Source organism: Gossypium hirsutum, chromosome A12 (genome assembly GCF_007990345.1).
Source record: "Gossypium hirsutum isolate 1008001.06 chromosome A12, Gossypium_hirsutum_v2.1, whole genome shotgun sequence".
NCBI classification, from domain to species: Eukaryota; Viridiplantae; Streptophyta; class Magnoliopsida; order Malvales; family Malvaceae; genus Gossypium; species Gossypium hirsutum.
In genome coordinates, this window is record NC_053435.1 from 93,336,792 (window position 1) to 93,363,239 (window position 26,448).

At 32.9% G+C, this 26,448-nt stretch overlaps 1 protein-coding gene and 1 long non-coding RNA gene across 2 annotated transcripts; one reads left to right on the plus strand and one right to left on the minus strand.

The window, feature by feature from the left end:
* The first annotated feature begins 13,519 nt into the window (after positions 1 to 13,519).
* Positions 13,520 to 14,323, plus strand: LOC121210999 (uncharacterized). The gene is made up of 2 exons (XR_005906350.1): positions 13,520 to 13,796; positions 14,099 to 14,323. It is a non-coding gene; the product is annotated as an uncharacterized lncRNA (long non-coding RNA).
* A 716-nt stretch (positions 14,324 to 15,039) lies between these two features.
* Positions 15,040 to 17,488, minus strand: LOC107937853 (sigma intracellular receptor 2). Its single transcript, XM_016870843.2, has 2 exons — positions 17,087 to 17,488; positions 15,040 to 15,438 (listed from the first exon to the last, which is right to left on the minus strand). The coding sequence occupies exons 1-2, from the start codon at positions 17,408 to 17,410 to the stop codon at positions 15,256 to 15,258; spliced, it is 507 nt and encodes a 168-aa protein (XP_016726332.1). The 5' UTR covers positions 17,411 to 17,488; the 3' UTR covers positions 15,040 to 15,255.
* Between the last annotated feature and the right edge of the window lie 8,960 nt (positions 17,489 to 26,448).

A 26,448-nucleotide genomic window follows, 5' to 3' on the forward strand; every position in this document is an offset into this window, starting at 1 on the left:
ACAAGCTAGAGCAATGGAGGCTGAGTTCAATGAAAGAATCGAAAGGATGGAAAGAGTTTAGAAGGAATTACAAGAACAACTGGCTAAGTCACAGCAAGAAACGAGGGATTTGATAGTAAGATCTCGAGAGGAATCACTTGAACAAAAGGATCAAATGACTAGAACGATGGAGATGATGTCAGTTTTGGTCAAAGGAAAAGGACCCATGCAGAACCCCGACAGTATGGAACCTCAATCAAGAATTAATCATGACCAGGATCCACTCTATCCCCCAGGATTCACTCCACCACATGCCCACGTAGCACAAAGAGGGTATACTCAAGGAGAATCCACAGGCTTGGAACAACGACCTATGCCATTTGCTAATCTAGGGCAAGAAACATTTATGTCAAATCCTGGAGCAACCCCTGCTAATCCTGTAGTTCCAGATTTAGATGATCCAGTCGAAATAGCCAAGTTGAAAATAGATGATCACGAGGCTCAAGAGAGGTATAGGAGCTTGGAGGAAAGACTTAAGGCAATAGAAGGCATTGAAGTCTTCTCTGCACTAGGTGCTAAAGAACTCAGTTTGGTACCTGACCTAATCCTGCCTGCGAAGTTCGAGGTGCCTGATTTCAAAAAGTACGATGGAATAAGATGTCCAAAAGCACATCTTGTCATGTTTTGCCGAAAAATGACCGGTTACGTGAACGAAGATAAGCTACTTGTACATTGTTTTCAAGATAGTCTAGTAGGATCGGCTCTTCGGTGGTACAACCAGCTCAGTAAGGAAAAGATTAGATCTTGTAAGGATTTGGAGTCGGCATTCTGTGAGCAGTACAACCATGTATCAGATATGGTGCCTGATCGGATGACTTTACAAATGATGGAGAAAAAGCCGTCAGAAACTTTTAGACAGTATGCGCAGAGATGGAAGGACGTCTCAGCCCAAGTGGAACCCCCACTAACGAAAATAGAGATAACCGTCCTTTTTATCAACATCTTAAAGACGCCGTTTTATGACAAACCCCTTACTACCAAACACCGCCTCCTTACTCTTCTTACCCCGTTTACGCCATAAGTAACCCGAGACCAGCCTTCACATTCCCACAAAATACAATACCCGTCCAAGGTCAACCCAAAAACGAGCAAAGGCCAGCAAAACCCAATTCTGAGAGACCACAATTTACCCCTATTCCTGTGTCATATGGGGAACTGTACCCAAAACTTTTGGAGAAGCAATTGATATCCCCGCATTATATGGCACCCTTGAGGCCCCCATACCCGAAATGGTACGACCCAAATGCTAGTTGTGCATACCATGCGGGAAACCAGGGACATTCCACGGAAAATTGCCTAGCCTTTAAGAGGAGAGTTCAAGGACTAATTGATGCGAGTATCCTACGATTCGATAGTGCCAGTAATGCAACTGGGAACCCGTTCCCTAACCATATTGAAGGGAATGTGAGCATAGTGGGGAAAGAAGATGAATGGCAAGTCAGAAGATTTGTTTCAGAAATAAGGACGCCTCTGCAGAAAATCTGAGAGGTACTGGTTAAGAATGGATTACTCTGTCGCCCCGACGATAATTTCAGAAAAGAATGTCAAGTTTTTTGTGATTTTCATGGAATTGTAGGGCACGACATTCAATCATGTGAGGAATTTAAAAGGTTACTGCAAGACCGGATAGATAATAAGGAGATTGAAATTATTAATGAAGGAGGGGCCAATGAGAGAGAAGTATGTGCCTCTGACAATTAATCGTCAGGTTTTCTGTATAGTGCCGATTGACCATTCGTAATTTATTACAATGCAAGAAAGGAACCGGTGAAGCCAAAAATGATAATTGAAGTACCTTCTCCTTTCCCCTACAAGGACAATAAAGCAGTACCATGTAAATATGACGTTAATATCGTCACACCTGAAGATGAAAAACCCAAAGCCATGATTGGAAGCGTCGGGAAGTAGGTCATTTCACTCGTAGTGGAAGATGTTATTCGAAGGAGGTGAAGAAGAACTGTGACTTGAAACAGAAAGAAAAAACACCGATGCACGTGACTGAAGATGAGTATGAAACTGTGTTTGAACAAGAAGCTAAAAAGCCTGTGGACGAGGAGGAAGCACAGGAATTCTTAAAATTTATCAAGCACAGTGAGTACAACGTGGTGGAACAATTGAGTAAGCAGCCAGCACAAATTTCGATATTATCTCTGCTGTTAAATTCAGAACTGCACCGGAACGCCTTGTTAAAGGTGTTGAATCAAGCTTATATGGCAAACAATATATCCGTTGAGAAGCTTGACAGATGGGTGAATAACCTAAACGCGGATAATTTTATTTCTTTTAGTGATGATGAAATACCACCCAATGGTAGAGGTTCAGTGAAAGCATTGCACATCACAACCCGTTGTAAGGGCTATATAATACCGAATGTGCTCATCGACAATGGATCGACACTCAATGTAATGCCTTTGGCTACACTTTCCAGAATTCTGATGGATTTGTCCTACCTAAGGCCTTGCCATTCTACAGTAAGGGCATTCGATGGAACAAGACGAGAAGTCATGGGAAAAATTGAAATCCCTCTAGAAGTGGGTCCCTACATATATAATGTTGAGTTTCAAGTCATGGACATTACACCATCATACAATTGTCTCTTGGGAAGACCTTGGATCCATTCTGCTGAAGCAGTCCCATCATCCCTCCATCAAAAGGTGAAATTTATCATGGATGATTGTTTGGTCACTGTCGAGGGAGAAGAAGACATTGTAGCATCTATTTCTACCGACGCACCATATATTGAAGTTAGTAAACATGCTATGAAATGTTCCTTCCGATCTCTTGAATTGGTCAATGCCACATTCGTCGTTGAGGGAAACAGAATTCTCGAGCCAAAACTGTCGAGAAATACCAAGATGGGTGTCAAGTTGACTGTAGGAAAGGGAGCCCGAGTAAGGAAAGGTTTGGGAAGGTACCTGCAAGGAATAGTCAGGGCTCTAAAGCCAGTGCACCACAAGGCCCGATACGGTTTAGGTTTCCAGCTAGACATGCGTCAAAGAAGAAGGCAGTGGAAGAAAGATCAGGAAAGAAGGATTGCGAGAACTTTGGGCTGAGAAATAGAATAGGAGCCCATAACCGACCCTCCTTTGTCAAAAACATTTACATCTGCAGGAATGATATACCCCAGACAGGATAATATACAAAGTACGCTGTTATTAATTGAAAGGGGTCTTCAGAATGTCAGTATAAATGTCATTGACAAAGGAGCTAATGAAAGTAAAGATGTCTCAAGAATACGCCCTTGTCCCTTGGGTTTCAGGTTGAACAATTGGACTGCCGAGGATCTTCTTGTAGTTTATAAGTCTTCAGAGTAATACTCAAACGTTAACATTCTGTTATGTCCTTAGATATAATAGAATTCTTTTGTAAGAGCCTGCATTCACTCTTTTATCATTCAAATGAATATCAATGAAGATGCATTTTGTCATGATCTTTTACATTACCACTAATTTCATAATCATTTTCTCATTTCATAGCCAATCCTGACATTTGCCTCATGCCATACCATAACATTTCATTTGTTGGTTCCAATACTTGGATGCCCCTCTATAGTTTCCTTCTCTATTCAACTTTCAGGTGCTCAGATGTCAACAGCATGAACAAACCCGTTACGAGTCCTGAAATCGATTTTGAGAAGGCTGTTTGTTTAGGAGAATTCGAAGCCGAAGAAAATGCTGAAGACTATGTCTCGTCTCCTGACTTGCTAAGAATGGTGGAACGAGAGGATAAACAGATTTTGCCTCATCAAGAGTCTGTTGAAACAATAAATCTGAGAACTAAAAAAAGGAAGCAAGAAGTGAATATTGGGACTACTATTTCAAGGGGCACCAGGTATAATTTTATTGCTTTGCTCCACGAGTACAAAGATGTATTTGCATGGTCATATCAGGACATGCCAGGATTGGATGAAGATGTAGTGGTCCATAAGCTCCCATTAAAGCCAGAATGCAAGCCCATTCAACAAAAGCTAAGACAGATGAGGCCTGGGATGTTGTTGAAGATAAAAGAGGAAGTTAAGAAGCAATTTGATGCTGGCTTCCTACAAGCCTCCAAATATCCAGAATGGGTGGCTAACATAGTCCCGGTACCAAAGAAAGATGGCAAAGTACGAATGTGCGTAGATTATCGTGACCTGAATTGAGCAAGTCCTAAAGATAATTTTCCCTTACCACACATTGATACGTTAGTGGATAACACAGTAAAACATTCATTATTTTCTTTCATGGATGGATTCTCGGGGTATAATCAGATCAAGATGGCCCCTGAGGACATAGAGAAAACTACCTTCGTAACAATGAGAGGAACATTCTGCTACAAGGTGATGCCATTTAGGCTAAAGAATGCTGCGGCAACATATCAGAGGGCTATGGTGACGTTATTCCATGACATGATGCATAAAGAAATAGAGGTCTATGTCGACGATATGATTGTTAAATCTCGAGGGGAAGAAGAGTATGTAGTGAACCTGAAGAAGTTGTTTGATAGACTGAGAAAGTTCCAGTTAAAGCTCAATCCGGCAAAATGTACGTTTGGGGCTACCTCAGGAAAATTGCTGGGTTTTATTGTCAGTGAAAGAGGTATCGAGGTTGATCTAGATAAAATAAAAGTCATTCAAGAGTTACCACCTCCGCGCACGCAAAAGGAAGTCAGAGGGTTTTTAGGGAGGTTAAACTACATCGCTCGATTCATCGCTCAACTTACCAACCAATGCGACCCAATCTTTCAGCTCCTTCGAAAACATAACCCGGGAGAATAGAATGGGGAATGCCAGGTGGCCTTTGATAAGATAAAACAATATTTGTCTAGTCTTCCAGTGCTAGTACCGCCAACTCCGGGAAGACCATTGATATTGTATTTGACTGTGTTCGAAAATTCAATGGGTTGCGTACTGGGGCAACGCGACGATTCAGGAAAGAAAGAAAAGGTGATCTACTACCTCAGTAAAAAGTTCACTGAATACGAGGTAAAGTATTCGTCTATTGAAAAATACTATTGCGCTCTGGTTTGGGTAGCTCGGAGACTTAGGCAATATATGTTGTATCATACAACATGGTTAATTTTAAAGCTGGACCCAATAAAGTACATGATGGGATCACCTGCACTCTCAGGAAGAATGAGACGACGGCAGATTTTACTGTCAGAGTATGACATCGCCTATGTGAGCCAAAAGTCGATAAATGGAAGTGCAATAGCTGACTTCTTAGCAACTCGAACAATGGAGGATTACGAGCCATTGAGATTTGATTTCCCAGATGAAGACTTGATGTGCATTACAGAAAAAGAATGCAAGTCACCAAAAGAGAAGTCATGGAAGATGAGCTTTGATGGTGCATCGAACGCATTGGGGCATGGGGTTGGAGCAGTCTTAGTATCGCCAGAAGGGAACCATTACCCACTCACTGCCAGGCTGAACTTCTTCTGTACTAATAACATAGCGGAATATGAGGCATGTATCATGGGACTTCGTGCAGCTATTGAACGAAACGTTAAAACTTTAGAGGTATACGGAGACTCAGCCTTGGTGATTTACCAAATCCGTGGAGATTGGGAAGTGAGAGACTCGAAACTGGTTAAATACAGTGATCTAGTGGCAGAATTGATTAAAGAATTCGAAGAAATAACTTTTAATTACCTCCCACGAGAAGAAAACCAATTGGCTGATGCCCTGGCTACTTTGGCTTCAATGTTCAAAGCAAATAGAGAAACAGAAATAATGCCTCTTCAAATGAGCATATATGAAGTTCCTACACATTGTTTCAGCATTGAAAAAGAGCCAGATGGATGACCATGGTTCCATGATGTCTTAGAATATATCAAGAATCAAAAGTATCCCGAACAAGCAAATGAGAACGACAAAAGAACAATCAGAAGAATGGCCGCGGGATTCGTTCTTGATGGGGACATCCTGTACAAAAGAGGAAAAGATCAGGTGCTCTTGAGATGCGTAGATGCTATTGAAGCCAGAAAAATACTTAAAGATGTCCATGAGGGAATTTGCGGGACACGTGCCAATGGTTTCACTATGGCCAGGAAGATTATGAGACTCGGATATTACTGGCTGATGATGGAAAGTGACTGCATTAATTTCGCACGAAAATGCCACAAATGTCAAATTTATGGTGATAAAATTCATGTAGCCCCTTTGCCTCTTCACGTCATGACTTCTCCGTGGCCTTTTTCTATGTGGGGCATGGATGTTATAGGGCCAATTTCCCCAAAAGCTTCTAATAGACACCGATTCATTTTTGTGGTTATTGATTACTTCACAAAATGGATAGAAGCCGCATCGTTTGCCAATGTGACAAAGACTGCAGTTTGCAGGTTTTTGAAAAAGGAAATCATTTGTCGATATGGTTTGCCTGAAAGAATCATTTCAGATAACGCATTGAATTTGAACAACAAGATGATGAAAGAAGTGTGTGAGCAATTCCAAATAAAGCATCATAACTCCTCACCCTATCGCCTAAAGATGAACGGAGCTGTTGAAGCAGCCAATAAGAATATTAAAAAGATTATTGGGAAAATGACCGAGACATATAAAGACTGGCACGAGAAGCTACCATTTGCTTTGTATGCATATCGTACATCTGTGCGGACATCTACGGGAGTAACTCTTTTCTCTCTGGTCTATGGAATGGAAGCTGGGCTACCCATCAAAGTTGAGATCCCCTCTCTACGAGTCTTAATGGAATCAATCCTAGAAGAAGAGGAATGGGTTCGAGCTCGATATGACCAGTTAAACCTTACTGAAGAAAAACGTCTGAAGGTAATCTGCCATGGACAGATGTAACAGAAGAGAATGATCGCAGCCCATGATAAGAAAGTACGGCCAAGAGAATTCCACGAAGGAGAACTCGTGCTGAGAAAGATTCTCCCAATACAAAAAGACTTTCGAGGAAAATGGGCGCCAAATTGGGAAGGTCCATACATTGTAAAGAAGGCATTCTTGGGCGGAGCTTTGATTCTTACCGAGATGGATGGGAAGGAGTTACCGAATCTAGTGAACTCAGATGCTGTAAAGAAATATTCTGCTTGAAAAAGGAAACCAAGATGAAAACCCGAAAAGGGCATCTTAAAAAAAAGGGTGATCAAGGTGAAAACCCAAAAAGGGCGTCTTGATTAAACACAAACGATTAAGATGAAAACCTGAAAGGGCGTTCTAATGAAGCAAGCACTGGCTTAAAAAGTAAGGCGTTTTGAACGGTGGGTCAAATAGTGAGACTATAATATTTGAAGCATTTCTGAAAGCTCGAAATCTTCTACGCAAGAAGCCATGCTCGAAAAGATTCTTGATTAAGGAACGTGGAGGAATTCATGCATTGAATATTTAGAGCATTTGTATTCATTGAATGCAATCCCTTTTCTCTTTATGATACTTTTTTTACTATCATTGGTTAACTTTCTTTGTTTGCTACATTTGAAATGAATAAATGTGAGGTATCCTTTTGTCCCTACCTGACCATTTTCATGCATCTCATTATGCGGTTCATTTACATGATAAATAGTGAGATGACATACTCTAAACAAAAGAAATGTTAAGCATTACCCGGGTAAGAATTTGAGCCTCAACGCAAGGACAAAGCTCAACCAGGGGCAAAAGAGCGATATCTGAGAAACACAGATTATTCGTGAAGCTTGAGGACGGGTACAGAGCCTGAAGAGAAAGTCAAGAGTCAAAGCAATGAACATAGATCATCAAAAATCATGACGGAAAAGGACATATAACAAACAAGCCCAAGGCGCATAGCATAATCATGTAGGCATAAAGGTATTTAAAACCAACATGTGCATATCATGATAACATCAGGCATGATATATACAGGTATTCCAGCAGAGCAAGAGGATATGATGTTAGCTGTACTGAATCAATGAAAGACACCTGAGTTCCACCAGACGACATGTTCTGGTATTTTGATGTTTATTTCTGTTTTTAAAAAACAAACTCATATTGCAAGAGGTGAGTTGAGCTTCGGGTCATACGCTGAGGTATTTTCCATTTCTGTTCTTTAATTTCTACGGTTCAAAAAAATCAGCGCATATTGCGAGAGGTGAGTTGAGCCTTGACTGACATGTTGAGGTATTTTCAATTTTTGCCTTTCAAAAATCAACTCATACTGCAAGAAGTGAGTTGAGCCTCAAGACACGTTGAGGTATTTTCAATTTCTGTCTTTCAAAAAAATTCAACTCATACTGCAAGAAGCGAGTTGAGCCTTAAGACACGTTGAGGTATTTTCAATTTCTGTCTTTCAAAAAATCAACTCATATTGCAAGAGGTGAGTTGAGCCTCAAGACACACTGAGGTAATTTCAATTTGTCTTTCAAAATAATCAACTCATATTGTGAGAGGTGAGTTGAGCCTCAGGACACGCTGAGGTAATTTTGATCTCTGTTTTCAAAAATCAACTCATATTGCGAGAGGTGAGTGGAGCTTCGGATCACATGTCGAGGTATTTTCAAAATCTGTTTTACAAATTTTGTTTTAAAAATCAACTCATTTTGCGAAAAGTGAGTTGAGCCTTGGCTCACGTGCTGAGCTATTTTCAATTTCTGTTTTTAATGTCTAGTTTTAAAGAGTCAATTCATATTGCGAGAAATGAGTTAAGCTCAGGATCACATACCGAGTAAAGAATAAAGACTGGAATTAATCGAAGACACAGATTTTATATCCCTGAAGTTACAGTGAAGCTAATTGAAGTTGCAGTAGAGCTGATTGAGGATATCAGATCTTGCCTTTCAAAAAGTTGCAGAAGAGAAGACCACAAACTTTATCTGACTAAAGCAATGGAAGAACAGATTGAAGCTGTAAATCTTATCTTTTTGGAGTCACATTGGAGTAGATCGAATCTACAAGGCATATATCAGAAGATGCAGTAGATTTGATCAAGAAAACAAGATACAGTGGTTTGGAAAGAGACTACCTGGATGAGAAGAGCACCAAAGAAGTCCATACTTAGTAAGACCGGGCAAAATTGGCCTTTCTTTGTGTCTTTGCTTTATTCCCGTTACACGATAATAAGCAAAGAGGGGCAGCTGTTGTAGGCCAATTTTAACCCATTTACATCAAAACCCAATTTAGCCTTACCTAACCCACCAAAATTAAACCCAAAACCCAAAATCTTAACTACCCAAAGCCCAATTTACATCAAAACCCCAATGGCCCAAACCCTAAGCCCAAATTAAAATAAAAAAAACCTAACCCACAACCTAAACTTTTCTCAACTAAATCCTAGCCTTTGCCACTACCAACTCCACTAGCCACACTTGCTCCACCACCAACTCCACTAGCCACACTTGCTCCACTACCTACTCCACTAGCCACACTCCACGACCACTTGTACCTACAAATGAAGACATAAACAATAAAAAATATTTTGTAAATGGCTATATAAGCCTTCTCATATTTTGTATTAAAAGGGAGGAAGAAGTTTTGGGGGAGAAAGTTATTGTAAAGGATTTTTGAGAGGTTTTTTGAGAGTAATCAATGAGAAGAGTTATTGTAAAGGCTAGTTTTTGGAGAAAATAGTTTTTTTTGGAGATTAATCAAAGATCAAAGCAAAAGAGGTTTCTTCGTCTATTCTCGTTTTAAGTTCTTTGTTTGCTTATCATTTTTTCTTTCAATCTTATTTTGTTTCTTTTATCCGAAAGTAAAAATAAAAGGAGGAAGCTTATCCATTTTTACCGAAAAGTTTTTTTTAAGGTCAGGCGGCCGGCGGCGGTCTGGTGACCGGACGGTGGCCGGCCTTGTGGCCGGAAATCACCCACTCTCTCCCTCTCTCTTTTTTTGTTATTATTATATTTCTTAATATTATATTATATATATTCTTTTAATATATTAGGTATATTCTAAATTCTATATTACGTATATATATATTATACTATTTTATGTATATATCTTTAATACTATATTATTTATATATATATTTTTACATGTTATCTTATGTATATATTTTAATTATATTATGTATGTATTTTTTACACTATATTATGTACATATTTTTAATATTATCACGTATTTATTTTTTATATATGTACATATTTATGTAGTATTATTAATAGTATTATTTTTAAACATCATTGTTATTTCTAATATATATATTAAGTACACTTTTTTATTTCTATTTTATTTTTTATTTGTCAATATTAATTATTATTATTCTAATATTTAGATATTTTAATATTTTATATTATTCACATCACTATTCGCATTTTTTACAATAATATTCTTAGATTTTTTTTACTATCATTTTAGAAACTTTTTACATTTTAATTTTAAGAATAAGGCAATGTACCGATTTTAACATTAAGTCATTGATTTCATCGTTATGTTGGATGAAGTTAGTCGGCTCGTGTTAAAAACGGGATATCCTTCTTAAAAACCAAAAACTTACAACTTCTCATTTCCTTCAATTAGATCACACTTAAATGTCAAATTGAATTCGTATTTTTGAAAATCAAGACAACACGTGTTTAATAAGATACCAATTTTAGGTGCCGCGAGGGTGCTAATACCTTCCTCGCGCGTAACCGACTCCCGAACCCAACGTTACTCTGGCTTTTGACGTAGACCTAAATTCGGCCTTCATTTTTGTGCAAGAATAAGTTTTCTTTTCTAAAAAAGGATGATTTATTAGGTGTCCGGTCACACCTAGAAAAAAGATCGGTGGCGACTCCCTTTTTTAATAAAATCGAAAGTCGATTTTTTAAAATTTCAAATAATCGCCTCAATTAGCGATCAAAAGCGAAATTTTTACGTCGCTACAATATAAACATTCACTTACCTCAATTTCGTATGACATGTAAAATGACTATGAAATATAAATATACCTATCAAGATTGAAACCACATCATTAATATATAAGACTTTGAGTTCAATCACATGAATAACCATAATCATTCTCATTTTCAATCAAACCAACTTAGATCTCATAATCAAAACATAATCATCACTTAGCCAATCTCAAATGGCCTATCTCTAGAACTTCAATCACAATTCTACCTAATGAAACTTCATAAAAGAACTCTGTATACAAGTGGAAATAATAGTTCCTGGTTACCCGTTAGAGTTAAACCTACACGATGAATAGCCTAGCTAGGGCCTAATTTTTCTATATTTTTGTGTCTGCAACATATACAAGAGCTCAGAACCTAAACATTTATTCTCAAGTCCGCAACATATGCAAGTGCTTGGAACTTGGGCAAAATTCATTACCTTGTATAAGAGATTTTTACTAATTTCATTAGGATTTATCTTACATTATAACACAATTTCAATACCAACAATCAGTATTAATAATTTTAAGATAACACATTAGCATAAACAATTAAATTATACTGTATGAACTTACCTAAAAAAATCGTAGTAGTTTAGCTAATAGGGACTAGTCGACAATTTTTCATTTTCCTTGTACGTCCTCCATTTGTTGAATTTCTTGATCTAAAACATAACTTAATTTAATTAACCATTCCAGTTAATATATAACAACATAGTACAGTCATGCCTTAGCTCAATTTCATCTTTTATAATTTTTACGATTTAGTCTTTTTTCTTAATTAACTATTCAAACGATAAAATTACCAAACCATAACTTAATACAAAACTTATATAACTTTATAAATATTAAATAAATAATATTTAACAATTCACACTGTCGAAACCATTTTTTGAAAACGGGAATCGACTTTGTTTGAAAATGAAAATTAAAACGGGAGTCGCCACCGATCTTTATTACGTGTGATTGGATCACCTTTGCTTTAATAAAACATTTTAGTTTATTAAAACGGTGTTTTTGGTCTATGAAACTCGAGAGAATGGGTTCGGGAGTCGGTTACGTGCGAGGAAGGATTAGCACCCTCGTCACGCCCAAAATTAGTACCAAATTGCTTAGTTATTATCCTAAAGTCGAAAGTTGAAAATCGGGAACGGATTTAAGGTACGATCTTTTTATTAATGTCGATTTTAAAATGCTTGAGTTTAATCAAAACAATTGCTAAAGATTTTCTCGTCTCGAGGTATCGGAGTATCACATCCCGTAAGTTAGGACACAATACCATGAACTCCCGAGCGCAAGTTTGTCTTTAATTTTAATTGGAAATCCATGTATTTTAAAACTCAAAAGGATATTTGGCTATTTAGAATCAAAGAGAGAATCGAAACCCCGTAAGTTAGGGCATAATTCCTCGATGTTCCAAAACGCGAAATATTGCCTTATTTTAAAATTTCGTTTTGAAATATAGCGAGTATGATATTTAACAACATACATTTTATTTTGTTTGAAATAAAATAAAACGATCCAAGTTGGATAAATGTGTTGGGGTTTAATTCATAAGGCGATGATATGAAGAAAAAAATATGGTAATGAGCATAGAATAATGATACATGAACACAACATTATACGAATGAAAAACAATAATGCAAAAATATGAAATAAACGAATTAAAGTACACACAATCGCCATAATCATACAACATTTATTATTTAAATACTAATATTAACAATCAAAGAAAATGAAATAAAATAATATAAAGCAATTTCAAGTAGATAATGGTTTAAAATAAATAATGTATAAGAACAATTCTAAACGAATAAATAAAAAAATAGTCTCAAATAAATAATACATATATAAAAACTTAAAGTAAATAATAATAAAATATGAAATAACAGTATAAAAAAAACTTTAAATAAATAACATACAAAATAGTTTAAACTACATGATATATGAAAATTTAAAGTCTATGATGTGTAAGAATTTAAAATAAATAATATATACATAAAAATGTAAAATAAATAATATATAAAATAATTTAAAATAATATGTAATAAAATCGTTTGAAGTAGCTAGTTAAGAAACTATATATACATAATCTAAAATAATATACAATAAAACAATTTGAAATGAATACTATAAATCCACTTTAAATAAATGATACATAAAATAGTTTTAAGAGAACTAATATGTAAGAAATCTAAAATAAATAATATATAAAACTATTTGAAACAAAATATATGTTTTTTTAATAATAAATAAGAAAAATATACAAATCAGTTTGATATTAGAAAGATTAAGGATTGAATCAAAAATAAAACAAAATTAAATAGATGAATTAGAAAAGTAAATAGGGCCCAAATTGAACACACGCAAAGAAAAGGGGACCTACTGGGAGAATATCCCAACCCCCATGCGCACTATTTCAAGCAGGACCAAAATGCGACTAGCGCAAAATCCACGGGGTCAGATTAAAAACACAAAAGAAAGAATAAAAGGGGCCAAATTGAAATCAAAAGGTAAAACAGAAGGACCCATTGCGAAAATATTCCATTTGGCTTTAAAAAACGTGTGGATCCTTCCCAATCGGGTCGAGTCGAACCGCTCCTCCCCCAAAACGACGCCGTTTTGAGGCCTGGGGGGTTTCATGAAACGGTGTCATTTCATCATATTTTTTAAACCAAAACCCTTTTTTTATTTCATTTCCAGCCCCCAGTTAAAAAAAAAAACAAAATAGAGAGCTTCTTTGCTCTCTCTCCATCCCATTTTCTCCCTTGTGGCTAGGGTTTTGAAACCCATCATCGCCGCCGTTGTCACGGCGCCACCACAGGCGGTGGTTGGGCGGTGCGAGCCGGGCTTTCTAGCCCCTGTTTAAGGCGTCCCCGAAAGCCAAGCCTTCAGCCCAAAAAGCGCGAAGGTGAAGGGTCTCTCCCCTCCCTAAACGACGTGATCTCGACGACGGAGGAGAGACCTCCAACGACAAAGGCGACTCCGGTGAGGGCCTCTTCTCCTCCCTTTTATTTATTTTATGCCCACTTTTTAAAAATGTTTTTGTATTAAAAATATAAATAAAAAGAAACAAAAAACGAGTAGGAAACAAAATAAAAGAATATCGAGATCAACCTTAAACTTTTGTTCTGTTCTTTTGATTCAAATGTGTGTGTAAAAAAAATTACAAAGAAAGTGATTCGGCTTTTATAGCCAAGTTAAGCAACTCCCTGTTTCTATTCTTTTTTGTTTTTTTGCTATTTATTTCTTCTGCATGCTCTCTGTTGTTGTATTTGATTTGGTTGCAGGTGTCAGAGGCGTGGAAGGCCGGTGGTTGGCTCGCGAGGAGGCAAGGTGGCGCGCGTGGTGACCAAGGCTGAGGGGGGAGTGGCGGCTGAAAACTTTGGTGGGTAGGTTTTTTTGTTTGCTGAAAATGTTTAAGATAGTGGGCTAGGATTTGGGCTAGGGTTTTAATTGTTTGGGTCATACATATGTTGTAAATAGACTTAAAATTTGGGCTTTTTATTTGATTATTTGGATTTTACTTTTTGTTTATTTGCCTGGGCCAAAATTGGCACACACGACGGAATTGTGGTCCCAAAATCACTATGTTTGACACTACTAAAAAATGGGTTGTTACACTAGTCATGTTTCATAAATTAACATATCAGAGTACCCTCAGCGTGTTTGCATCTCAATTTCACATATCGAATAGTCTAGTTCGTTTTCATAGTATCGCATGGCCCCAGGACTATTAACTAGCATCGTGCAGGGCATTTCACACACTATTCATATCTCTTATTCATTAACTTCTTAATCTTAAATTCAAGCATAAATTATCATCATATTTCAGTCACATGTCACTTTTGTATTTTAAACATGTAACACTTACATTACATATTCTTCCTATCACATGTTACCATGTAACATGTTTGGAATGCTGCGTTTTGGCTTGATTTGGTCTAAGTGACCACCCAAACCGAATTTCAAACTCCGTGCAACTTTTTTTTTTTTTTTGCCTTTTAACAGCCAAGGCAAGGGAGCATCGGTTTTGCTGAATATTGAATGGTCTTTTCTCTAGTGTTATCTTCTTCAGTTCTCTTTGTTTTCTCTATCTTTGGATCAACATTGTATCAGTATTCAGGAATTGAGACTTAAAATCTTCATTCTATATGTTTGTTTATTTTTTATATTGTTTTTTTTATTAATGAACTTTACTCTATAGAAAGAAATGGTTTATAATTATAAGTTAGAAGGAAAAAAAAAGGCAATGCATTAAAATTATTACTCATAATCACACCTTTTAAAATAAAACTTTCTAAACATGACAAAGAAACAACTACAAATACTATTAGATTGCTAGTAGTATTTGTAATTTTTTCTACTTTGAATTTTGATCCTTATTGTTGTAACATGGATATCGCATATCAAGGAAGAAGATGATGTTTTATAAGTCGTGTCAACTTCAGGCCTTCTTTTTCAAAGCCGACGTTGGTCCGTTGGCAATGGTTTTGGAAGCGTTGGGGGATTCCGAAAGCAGCCCTCGCAGTATGGCTAGGAACCCAAATCCTATAAAAGGGGAGTACATCGATGCCAATTTACCTGCTGATGGCTTGTCGGATCCCAGCATGTCTCCCACCATAGCTGTCTGAAATTTACCATAGAGTTTAACTAAGTGTTAGAATTGAAATGTTTGTAAAAGTTAATTGCATTTTATATATAGTTAACGACGACTTAAGAAAAATAGAAAGATATTCAAAACTATATATCATCGAAGAATTGACTTGAAATCAAAGCTTGGTTAACACTAACTCATCGGTTCGAACACTCAACATTCCGATCCTCTTTAACAATATATATAACATCAATTAGCTGCAAACCAATGTTTACACATATATATACAATCATTAAAATTAAGATTCACATCTAAATTGTTCGTGTAAGCCTGTCGTCAGAGCAGACCGAAACCCCATTTTTTATAAAGGTTTTTTTTAAAGTAATTTTATTATTAAAAATAAGGTTAGTATTTGGCACGGTGTCAATATAATTTTTTTTTATTTCACAAGTGATTTTAAAAAATTATCATTCAGCCTTTCTAATAATTTACTATATCCTTATAAAATACTTGTCAACCCCAAGATTCTATTTGTAAAGTCTAAATATAAAATAAATTATTTTTTATTAATATTTATAAAGTTTATATTTTATTCTTAAAATAATAACTCAAACCGGTTATGGACGGTTTGGAGTAGAAATGACTACAAAGCAACTCTTTGCTCACTCCGACTAAAATTTTTTTATCTCTTACTTTGATTTCATCCAAGAGCTGATTTTATTAGGGTTAATATATACAAATGTACATGAACTTGACAATTTATATCTATTTGATATTTTTTTTATTTAACTGGTACATGAACTTGAAAACTATAAGTCAATTTGGTATTTTTTAAGATACTCAGATGTGACACTGACAACTAATAGCATGATGACACAGGCAACCTCACATGTTTACACCTAACAAAAAAATTAAATTTTATTTTAAAATTATCACATGTCACCATGCTATTGGTCGTCAACACCACATCAGCTTTTTAAAAGATATTAGTCACGTACTTAAAAAAGCACCAAATTGACTTATGGCTTTTAAGTTTAGATATACCAGTGTCCAAAAATTTTTTTAAATATTAAATAAGTACAAATTGTCAAGTTCAAATACCTATATATATATCATCCCATTTTATTAAGACTTTTTAATTGTGATCCCAACCTGACGTTGAAATAGTTTCCATACCCTGCCACGATTGATCTCAAAATTTTAAATATTGATTTATTTTTTGTAATATTAAAATTAATAAAAAAATATAAAATTAAAATATATGTTATAAATTCTTATAAAATTAATATTTTTATGAAAAAATAAAAATATGAGTATATTTGTAAACATATATCGGGATAAGCAGATTAGACCTAAACCCCACCTTAAAAATTTTAATTGAAAAATTGATTTGTCTTATCTCGAAACTTAATTTTTTTTTAAAAAGAAAACATATAGAATCGGGATGGATTGAAACCCATTGGATTCGAGAGCAGAGGTGTTAGAACAGTAGTTGAAGACTAGAGATGAAAAGTAATAATATTTGAATTGGAGTATTTAGTGTTTATTATTTTAAGTATGACCTGAGTTCGAATCGTACTAGTCGTATTGCTGTTAGAATTTTTTTCTCTTTTTATAATTTACCAAAAAGAAAAAAATAGTAATATTTAATGCAAGGAAGAAAAGTAAAGATTTAATTTACCGTGGAGGTAACAAGAGCAGAACCGAAGATGAGGCAGGTGGTGTTGAACCAAGGCTTGGAGGTCAACAAGCCATAAGTGTTAAGTATAGCGAGCGGCAATACTAAAACAAGCTCCAATTTCATAAGTGCCATGAAAAAATGAGGCTCGTCCAACAGCAAATAATCTTGGTATGTTGTCGTATACCATGTATATACACGACCCAGCACATCGGGGAAAAGGGCTTTAGGCAAAAGTACCTGGGAGTCCAAGCACGCTGGCACCACCGACATGGACACGAATGTTAGCAATAGAATCCCATCCACCACTTTGCCTAAAACTCCCATCTCTTCTTTTTCTTTTTCAGTTATGGTGGTCCACTTTTTCTACTGCGAACTTAAGAATTGATTGCCTGTATATATATTCGATCATTTGATGGGGTGGTAGGTGAATACTGAAGAAACAGCAGCCATGTTTGACTAAAGGAATAAAAAATTACTAGTCTTGAAACTTGGGCGAATTTCTTTCTTTTTTCCTTATTCGCCGGCGCCTTTGCAATTAAAATACGACATAAAATTGTGTTTTGTAGCAAAATCAGTCAATTTTGGTTTCTTGGTCTTTGCAGCGAAAATAATATTGGATATTTGTGTATAATGACGAAATTAATATTAAATAATAAGCTTGTTTTTTTACTAAATAATAATCATATTGTTGATGGTAAAAATTAAGAATATTGTCCATTGATCATATCACACTTGAAAGCAATTTATTTTATTTACAATCCAAAATGAAGAATAAAAAAATGAACAAATTTAGATATTTTCATTTGTTCCAGTTTGAAGGAGAAGAAAAATTTCAAACTTCTTTTTTCGCTCATTATCTTGTCTAATCATATTAAACATGTTGCTCATCTTACAAAGTAATTCAGGTATAAAGGTTGTTAGTCTTTAAATTTCTACTTTATTATAGAAAAAGTAAATAATGTAGGTGCTTTTCATTATTTACATTTTTCTCTTTATAACAAAAATTGTTACCACTTGTAAAAATATTAGAAATATCAATTAAAATTTAGATGTGCTTTAAAAAAAAGTTGAGTATTTGTTGGAAAAACCTGCAGATGGAGTGGATGGTAAACACAAGAGTTTTAGAATGAGTCTCGCAATGAGTAGGAACAAGAAGTTTGATGAAGTGGATGCTAACAGCAAAAACTTTATAAACTTAGATGGAAAAGATGATACACCTTATATTGTATTAGAAACTTTGAAGGTGGTTGGTAGAAATACATATTTGCTAAGTAAATCACATTACAATTCTTTAAAAATTATTTTACTTTATCCCGTTCTTTTTCTAATTATAATCACGAGATTGACTGTACAAAATTCACAGAAAGATGTAAGTAAATAACTAAAATAATTTAATCAAATATGCCAACAAATAAGGCAAGTTCTAAAACTTGAGTAGTGCTAAGTGCAAGGATCATCTAGAAAGCAAATTGTTTTGAATGCATTCAGACAGAAAAGCTAACATAGATGTTATGGCCGAATTCTTATTTCATTTTGTTCCTGCCTTATCTTTATCTTATTTATATCGTATTTTATTTAGTTCATTTTTTTTTATTTATCCATCTTCCATAAAAGAGTCGAATGAAACCAAAATTTCATGTTCAGTTTTAAATTAGAGATGCTATATAATGACCAAAAATTCACGGGCATCGGAAAAGTACAATATCGGGCCTCTGTTTTAGTGAAATGGGTTCTTAAATAATTATTAGAAATATTTATGAGACTAGTGGTGTGCCTAATTAGGTTCTGATTAGGTGAATTTAGTTTAATTAAGTGTAATTAGGAAAAAGAACTAAAGTGAATAAAGGGTAAAAATTAAATTATAGATTAAAAGAAAATAAAAAGGACCAAAATGGAAAATAAACCATTTAGCATAAGTTGAGGCGGCAAACAAAACAAAAATCTATGTTTAATTAATATAAATAAATAGATTAGTTATAAATTTAATTATGTTAAATTATAATAATTATATTAGAATTATATTATATTATATTATATTATGAAAGAAATAAAATAAGGACAAGTGGATGGTGATGATAATATACAATTGTAAAAATATATGTGTGCACAATTGTAATTTATATATTTGTTATTAAATAGGTATTTATTATTATTATTTAATTGATTTTAAATTATAAATTAAATTAGATAATTGACAAATGTAGGGTGATGATAAAACACATGTGTAATAAATATATGTAAACATTTGTAATATAATTATTTATTTACTTATATTTTAAGCTAAAAATATTTATTATAATAATTATTATTAAATTAATTTATTATAAATATCATATTATGAATTGAATTAAATAAAAGCCAAGTGTATGCTGATAAAAATATATAAATTTAATAATAGTATTTATACATTTGTAATATATTTATTTAATTATTTTTTAAGTAAATAGATATTTATTATATTATATTATATATTATATTATTATTGTTGTTGTTGTTGTTGTTGTTGTTGTTGTTGTTGTTGTTGTTGTTAACTAATACATATATAATAAAGTAAAATTAAAAAAAAAAAGAAAGAAAGAAAACAAAGAAGAAAAGAAACAGAGAGCAATTCGAAACAGGGAGAAAGGAAAGAAAAAAGAAAAAAGAGAGGAAAAACTAGGTTTTGAAGCTTAAAGCTTTAATTGATAAGTTAATTAAGTTTTTTTATTTAATTTTGATGTTTTAGAAGCTTTAGAACAAAATTTTGTTGAAATCAAGTTGAAGTTTTGGAAATTCTTAGGTTTTTGAATATAGTTCATGTTGAACAAATTGATGAATTAGGGGTTTAATTGATAGAAATTCTAGTTAGAATTGATTAAAGGATTAAATTGTAAAGTAAGCTATAAGTTTTGCATTGTAGGGACTAAATTACAAGAATTTCGAAATTAGGTATTTATGAGGAAATTTAGATAGTTATGTCTAAGTTTGGTTGAAATTTGAGTAGAAATAAAGTATGAATTAAGATAGGAAAGTAAGTGAATTTAATTAAGACCAAATTGAATTTAAAGTAGAAATTGAATAAAAATTGAATAGGAAAATTTAAAAATCAGACATAAATTAATATTTTATTAATGATTATGAAAATTATTTTAATTTTTCGTAGCTAATATCGCACCCAAGGCATCCACGAAGAAAGGAAAAGAAAAAGTGGACGAGGAGTAGACACGAGAATCACGGTTTGTATTACTATAATTCAAATCTATTTATTATTAATTTTTATATTTTAATTAAAATGCATGGTAAGTAAAATTAGGTAAGCAATTAAAATGATAATATTGATTTGAATGAAATTGATTCAAAAATGTATATGGCTATTGAAATTGAACGTGAACAAATTGGAAATTAAAAGTGATTTGAATTAAGTAATTGATTTATGAATTATGTGAATATTTGAAAGTATATTGATTGGAAACTAAAGTGATTTGAATTGAATCAAATTGAATTGAATGAAGAAAATATGTGAGTATTTGAAATGTATATTGATTGAAAAGTAATTAGTGATTTGAATTTGATTGGAAAATGAATTAAAAATATGAATTGAATAAAAGTGAATTAAATTATGAATATGTGTGAATATGTGAATAGTCTATTGATTGAAAAGTGGTTTGAATTGAATCGAAGTATGATTATATGTGAATATCTAAAATATGTATCTGTATTGAACTGTATATTGATTAGAAAGTGGAAAGTGAATTTGAATTAAATTGTGATTGAATTGAAAGTGAAATTTGAAATAGAAATATGATTTGAATACCCTATTAACTAGTCGGGATGAGTCGGATATAGTTAGCATGCCATATTATTGGAAGAGTACGGAAATTTATCAGCTTTGCTGATCAGGCACTATATGTGTCGTATCAGGCACCTCATGTGTCGTATCAGGCACCTTGTGTATCGTTTCAGGCACTTTATGTGTCGTATACTGTTTCTGATACATTGATCAGGTACTGAGTATCGTTTTAGGCACAATGTGTCGGACTGGTGTGCTTGGTTGGAATCCGTGTATCCACCAAGGTCCAGGTTTGTTAATAGGGTGAATAACTGAAATGAGAAAATTAAATAAATTTGATTGATCGTACTATTAAAAATATGAGAAAGAAATTACGAGTTGAATTGTGAATTGAATTGAGACATGAGATTTGAAGCATCAACTTAAGGTTCATGAATTTGTTAAAATATCGAAATAAGAAATGAAAATAGAATGAATTGGAAATAATGAAATAGTGTATGAGTTAATTGAATATAATCATATGAATTAATTATAATTATTTTTATTGAAAAATGTTGGTTTAAATAATTATTAAAAGACTAATGTTGTAAGGTTTTAGATATGAAATAGAATAAGTTATTGAATTGAGATATAGAAATGAAATATGTGAAATAATGATTTTATGAAATGGTTATTGATGAAATGCATGAAATGAATATTGATATAGTAAGAAGATATATAAATTAAAATGAAGAAAAGCTATTTAAGATACATATTACTAAGAAAATTTAAAGCTTAAATGCATGAATGATTTATTGAAAGTAAAATAGTGGTAAGATTAATTGTGCATATTTATTGTTTTTACCTTAAGTATTTGAATTATAGTAATACCACTGGGTGTATACTTAGCGTACGATTTGTTTCCGTACGCAGATTAGGTACAGAAATTTTTGAAGATTTGAATTTTGAGATTGCAAGCTTTCATCTCATCACATCTTCAAGCAACAACAATGTATATTTTAAAATTTTGAATAGAATGGCATGTACTTAGGAAAAATATTAAGTATGTTCCAAGTGTCTGTTTTTATGTTCAAATATATTAGTAATTAGCCAAGAATTACTTTGGCACCAAATGTAATATTTCTATATCAGGTTCCTTGAGTCGAACATGGTATAGGGGTGTTACATGCTAAAAATAATGAATCAATGTCAACTATAACCCTTAGCCTTCCAAGCTAATGATGCGGATTCGATTCCCGCTACCCGCTCGATATTCGAATTCTATTTATTCTATCTATTTGAATAGTTATAATTCAATTCAACGTTGCATTAGCATCATTGAATTGAATTAATAAATACGCAATTCCTAACAATACAATTTTTCACATGTTCTTTAGTTTTTCCAACCAAAAGAAAAGAAACTGAACAAGAGGAAAAAAAGTCAAAATGTCAAAAAATCATAATGAAAAGCATCCATTTTCTAATGGATAGGACAGAGATCTTCTAAACCTTTGGTATAGGTTCAAATCTTATTGGACGCAATTTAGAATCGATTCTCTATATTCCATTAAGTTAGAATTTTTTATTTATAATTGTTCCTAAAGTCGAAAACTTTCCATTTGGTCCTCAACATCCTAAATCCATGGAGATTGAATTGAAGATCTTTTACGTCCTTTAGTGGGAGTGGGAGCAACACCTACAGACTATAAAGATGTTATCAAAGAAAGAAATAAATACCAAGAATATAAGTGCATTAGTCGTGGCTACATAATGAACTCTTATACAAATTGTCTTTATGACCTCTATAGAGACATGACTTGACCAAAATAAATCTAGATGGCACTTTAGAACTCATACAAAAACAAGAAGAAAGGCACAGATAAGTTTTAGGTTTAAAATATTTTGAATTTACCATAAAATATTTTAAAATATTTAAAATGTTATGGATCAAGTGCATGAGTCACAAATTCTAGTTTCAAAATTAAGTGGACTAGAAATCAAGATTCTTGATTCACTTCAATTTGATGTAATTTAATCCAAATTGCCACCTTCTTATAATGGATATAGGAAGAACACATTACATTTTTCGAAATCATATACTAAATAATTCTTTTTTTTTACTCATTTACAAATTGAGCTTGAAAATCACACTCATGATGTACTTATTCTTAGTTCGAGTGTCAACCTTTGTAGTAGCCCATTTTCCAGTGGTACCGAAAATGACAGTTTCGAAATCCCTTTTTCTGATGGTCGAGTCAGTAAATATTATTTTTTAATATATACGAGTCTATTATAAGGTTATATTGAACTTCAGTTCGGTAATTTTGTTGATTGAGTGGTTAATTAGGGTATAAAGACTAAATTGTAAAAGTTAATCGTTATAAACTTTTTATTATTTAAAAGCTTAATTATTAATTGTACAAAGATATAAAAGGCAAACAAACCCTTCTTGTTAATTTTGGATGGTTAGTGCTTGAATTTTAATTAAAATATATGTTGATATTTATGTTAAAAATTAAGTAAAATATATTAAAAACATAAAACAATGGTAATCTTCAACCATTAAAACATAAAACAATGGTCATCTTCAACCATTCTTTCCTCTCACTGTTCAAAAATAAGAAAAATAGAATAGGAAGCCATTTTTTTAGCACTTCCAAGCCTTCAAACGTTGCATGTAAATGTATTTGAAGTATGTTTTTCTTAAATTTTATGTTTTTGAAATCTCAGGAGCTTAATCTAGCTAGCCCAAGGACTATTTCATAAAATTTTTAAAGTTTTAAAATGTTTCCATTGATAATTTTTTAAGCTTTTGGTGTTAAATGGTTTGATTGAAAGCTTAAATGTGAAATAGGACTAATTTGTAAAGAGAATTTTGTTAGTTTTGAAAATAGGAACTAAAATGTAAATATGTCAAATTTGATACGAAACTTCTGTAATTATTGTTTCTAGATGATTATAGCAGGATGTAATTGAAAACAGAGCTTAAATGTGAAAATATGATAGTTTCGATTTTTGGGACTAAATTGAATAAAATGTGAAACTTTAGGGAAATTTGTGAAAATTGAAATTAAGTTGACATATGCATTGAATAAGATGATTTAAGGTAATTGGCACTAAAATTTGAAATGAATTACTATATAAATCAAGAATTGAACCGACTGATAGATAATTGAGGAAAAGAAAAAATTGCAGACTAGTCCTTAACACTTCTGCTATTATTGTTTGTACCTGGTAAGTTTATAGGATATAGTTTTATACCTAAATGTGATGTTTGTGCTAGAACTAAATGTTTCATATTTATTTAATATACTTTGGAGTTGTATGTAAATTGGTATAGAGGTGAGAAAGGACTGAATTGTAAATAATTGTTCTGATATGTATATTAAGCTCGGATGAACATAGGATAAGATACAATTTGCATTCCAATAAGTTTATTTGTGCGATTGTACGGGATTGGCACTACGGTGCCCATTGCTCTACACTTCGATGCCTACTGTTCAACACATCAGTGCCTACTGTTAAAAAGCACTTCGGTGCCTACTTGTGTGGTGTAGTTACTCGTGTATCCAAATCTATTATTATAGTTCATCGGGATAGTAATTCTTTGAAGGAAATGTATTGACTGATTCGGTATAGTGATTGGAAATGAATGTGATCATATAGTTATATGTGTTCATCTGTTTTGATTAAGCAAATGTTGTGTTTTGCTTGATAGTTTTGATGAAATGATATTGAATTGAATAATACAAATGAATTGATGGATTATATGACAGGATATGAAATACTCAACCATGGAATCTAAATTCATAGCTTTAGTTGTAGCAAGCAAAGAAACATAATGGCTAAATTTTGTTATTAGATATAAAGTTGTGGCCACAACCAATATCGGCCATTTCTTTGCTTTGCAAAGTGCAACCACTATGTCTAAAGCATATAGTGATATATATAACTGAAAATCTAGACATACTAACATAAGATGTGATTATATTAGAGAATTGATCTCTAGTGGGGAAATTACCATTACTTATGTCAAATCATTTAGCAATTTAACACATCCTTTAACCAAAGGGTTACCAAGGGATTTGGTAAGTAGTACTACAAAGGAATGGGATTAAAACCCTTATTACACCAACAATAGGAACCTAAATTTTAATTAGTAACCTCTAATTATAAAGTTCAAAGGGTAAAAACTAGTACTTGCATGTGTTTGTGAAGCACTAGTAAATCTCATTCTAAATAGAAAGTGATATACAAAACTAGTGCAATCCGTTGTTTTAAATGATGAGTTGAATACTCTTAATGGAGTTCATTGATCGATGCATTATCTAAAGTAATGGAGACAATAAAGGAACTCTACTTACATAAACATAAGAAGTGTCATTTCAATAAGAAGAATTAAGGGCTTCTTTTATAAATGTTTATTAAAAAGAGATAAGCACTTAGCCATTTTAGTGCTAAGTGAAAAAAGAATAAGAAACCTTCAAATTAAGTTATAAATAAAATTATGTGTGATGTATCTTCAATTTTAATATACGTTACGATCAATCTACGGATATCAACAATTTCATTAAAATTCTAAGGTGTATTCGCTAATTGATGATTCAAATCAAGAGATACCATCTTGAATTCATTTTCTTTATTTTATGAAAGGAAAATTAATTACTAGTAAGAGATTGTTGATAATTTTCAATGTTGAGTAATCCTACATTACTAAGAAATGAACAAATTAAAATGTTTATGTATGATGTTGTTTTAATTTAGGCTAATTCACCCTCATCACTATCCATGTAAAGTGACCCACTTGCCAAAAGTGCATGCTAATGAATAATTACTTGAAGGTAATTAATTATTCTATTAAAAGGATTAACCATTCGGAAAAGATGTCACACAGCACATCTTTTGCTAAACTTAAATAGTTGGATGAATATCTTATCCATCTGCTTCAAATGGAGTTATTTTTGTTTAAAGTGGATGCGAGGTGGGGTGGGGTGAATTTTTTTTTCTTGGAACAAGGGGTGTAAAGCAATTATAGTAATTGCTTGTCTCATCTCGCGGCACTTCAGTATCTAAATTTATCATTTCATCTTTGTATATATAAAACTATTAAAAGGATAAAAATGTAATAATGTATTATATAAAAAATTCATATGTTTTATGCTTAAATATTTACTTAATTTCAAAAAAATCGAAAATAGAAAAATAATTAGCAAAAATTAAATTAAAGCGAAATGGGATGGAACAGAAATGTATGCATCTAACATCTATAGAGATGGTAATGGTTTTCAAATGTAGAAATCGATAATGGAGCAGGATGAATGGTGAAGCATAACGGCCAATTGAGAAGCAGTGATAGATTTAAAAACATCTACCTCATCCTACTCCATTGTCATTCCTAATTTATTCTTTAAAAAGATTTTGTTGGTGGCTTACATAAACAAGAACATATTAATACCTTTTATTAAACTATTTTCAGCAGCGCAATAAAAAAAATTGTTTCGCGAAATTAAATTGTATATTTTTATTATAATAAAAATATAATTTTACCATTTTAATAATCTATATGATTTTTTAAAGATTAAGTTAAAATTTTATTTTTAGAGAGTTAAAGTAT

Coding starts and splice junctions, on each gene's coding strand:
- LOC107937853 (XM_016870843.2), bottom strand. CDS start 17,410: ATGGGAGTTTTAGGCAAAGTGGTGGATGGGATTCTATTGCTAACATTC. Junction 15,439..17,086: donor CTGCTCTTGTTACCTCCACG/GTAAATTAAATC, acceptor GGTAAATTTCAG/ACAGCTATGGTGGGAGACAT.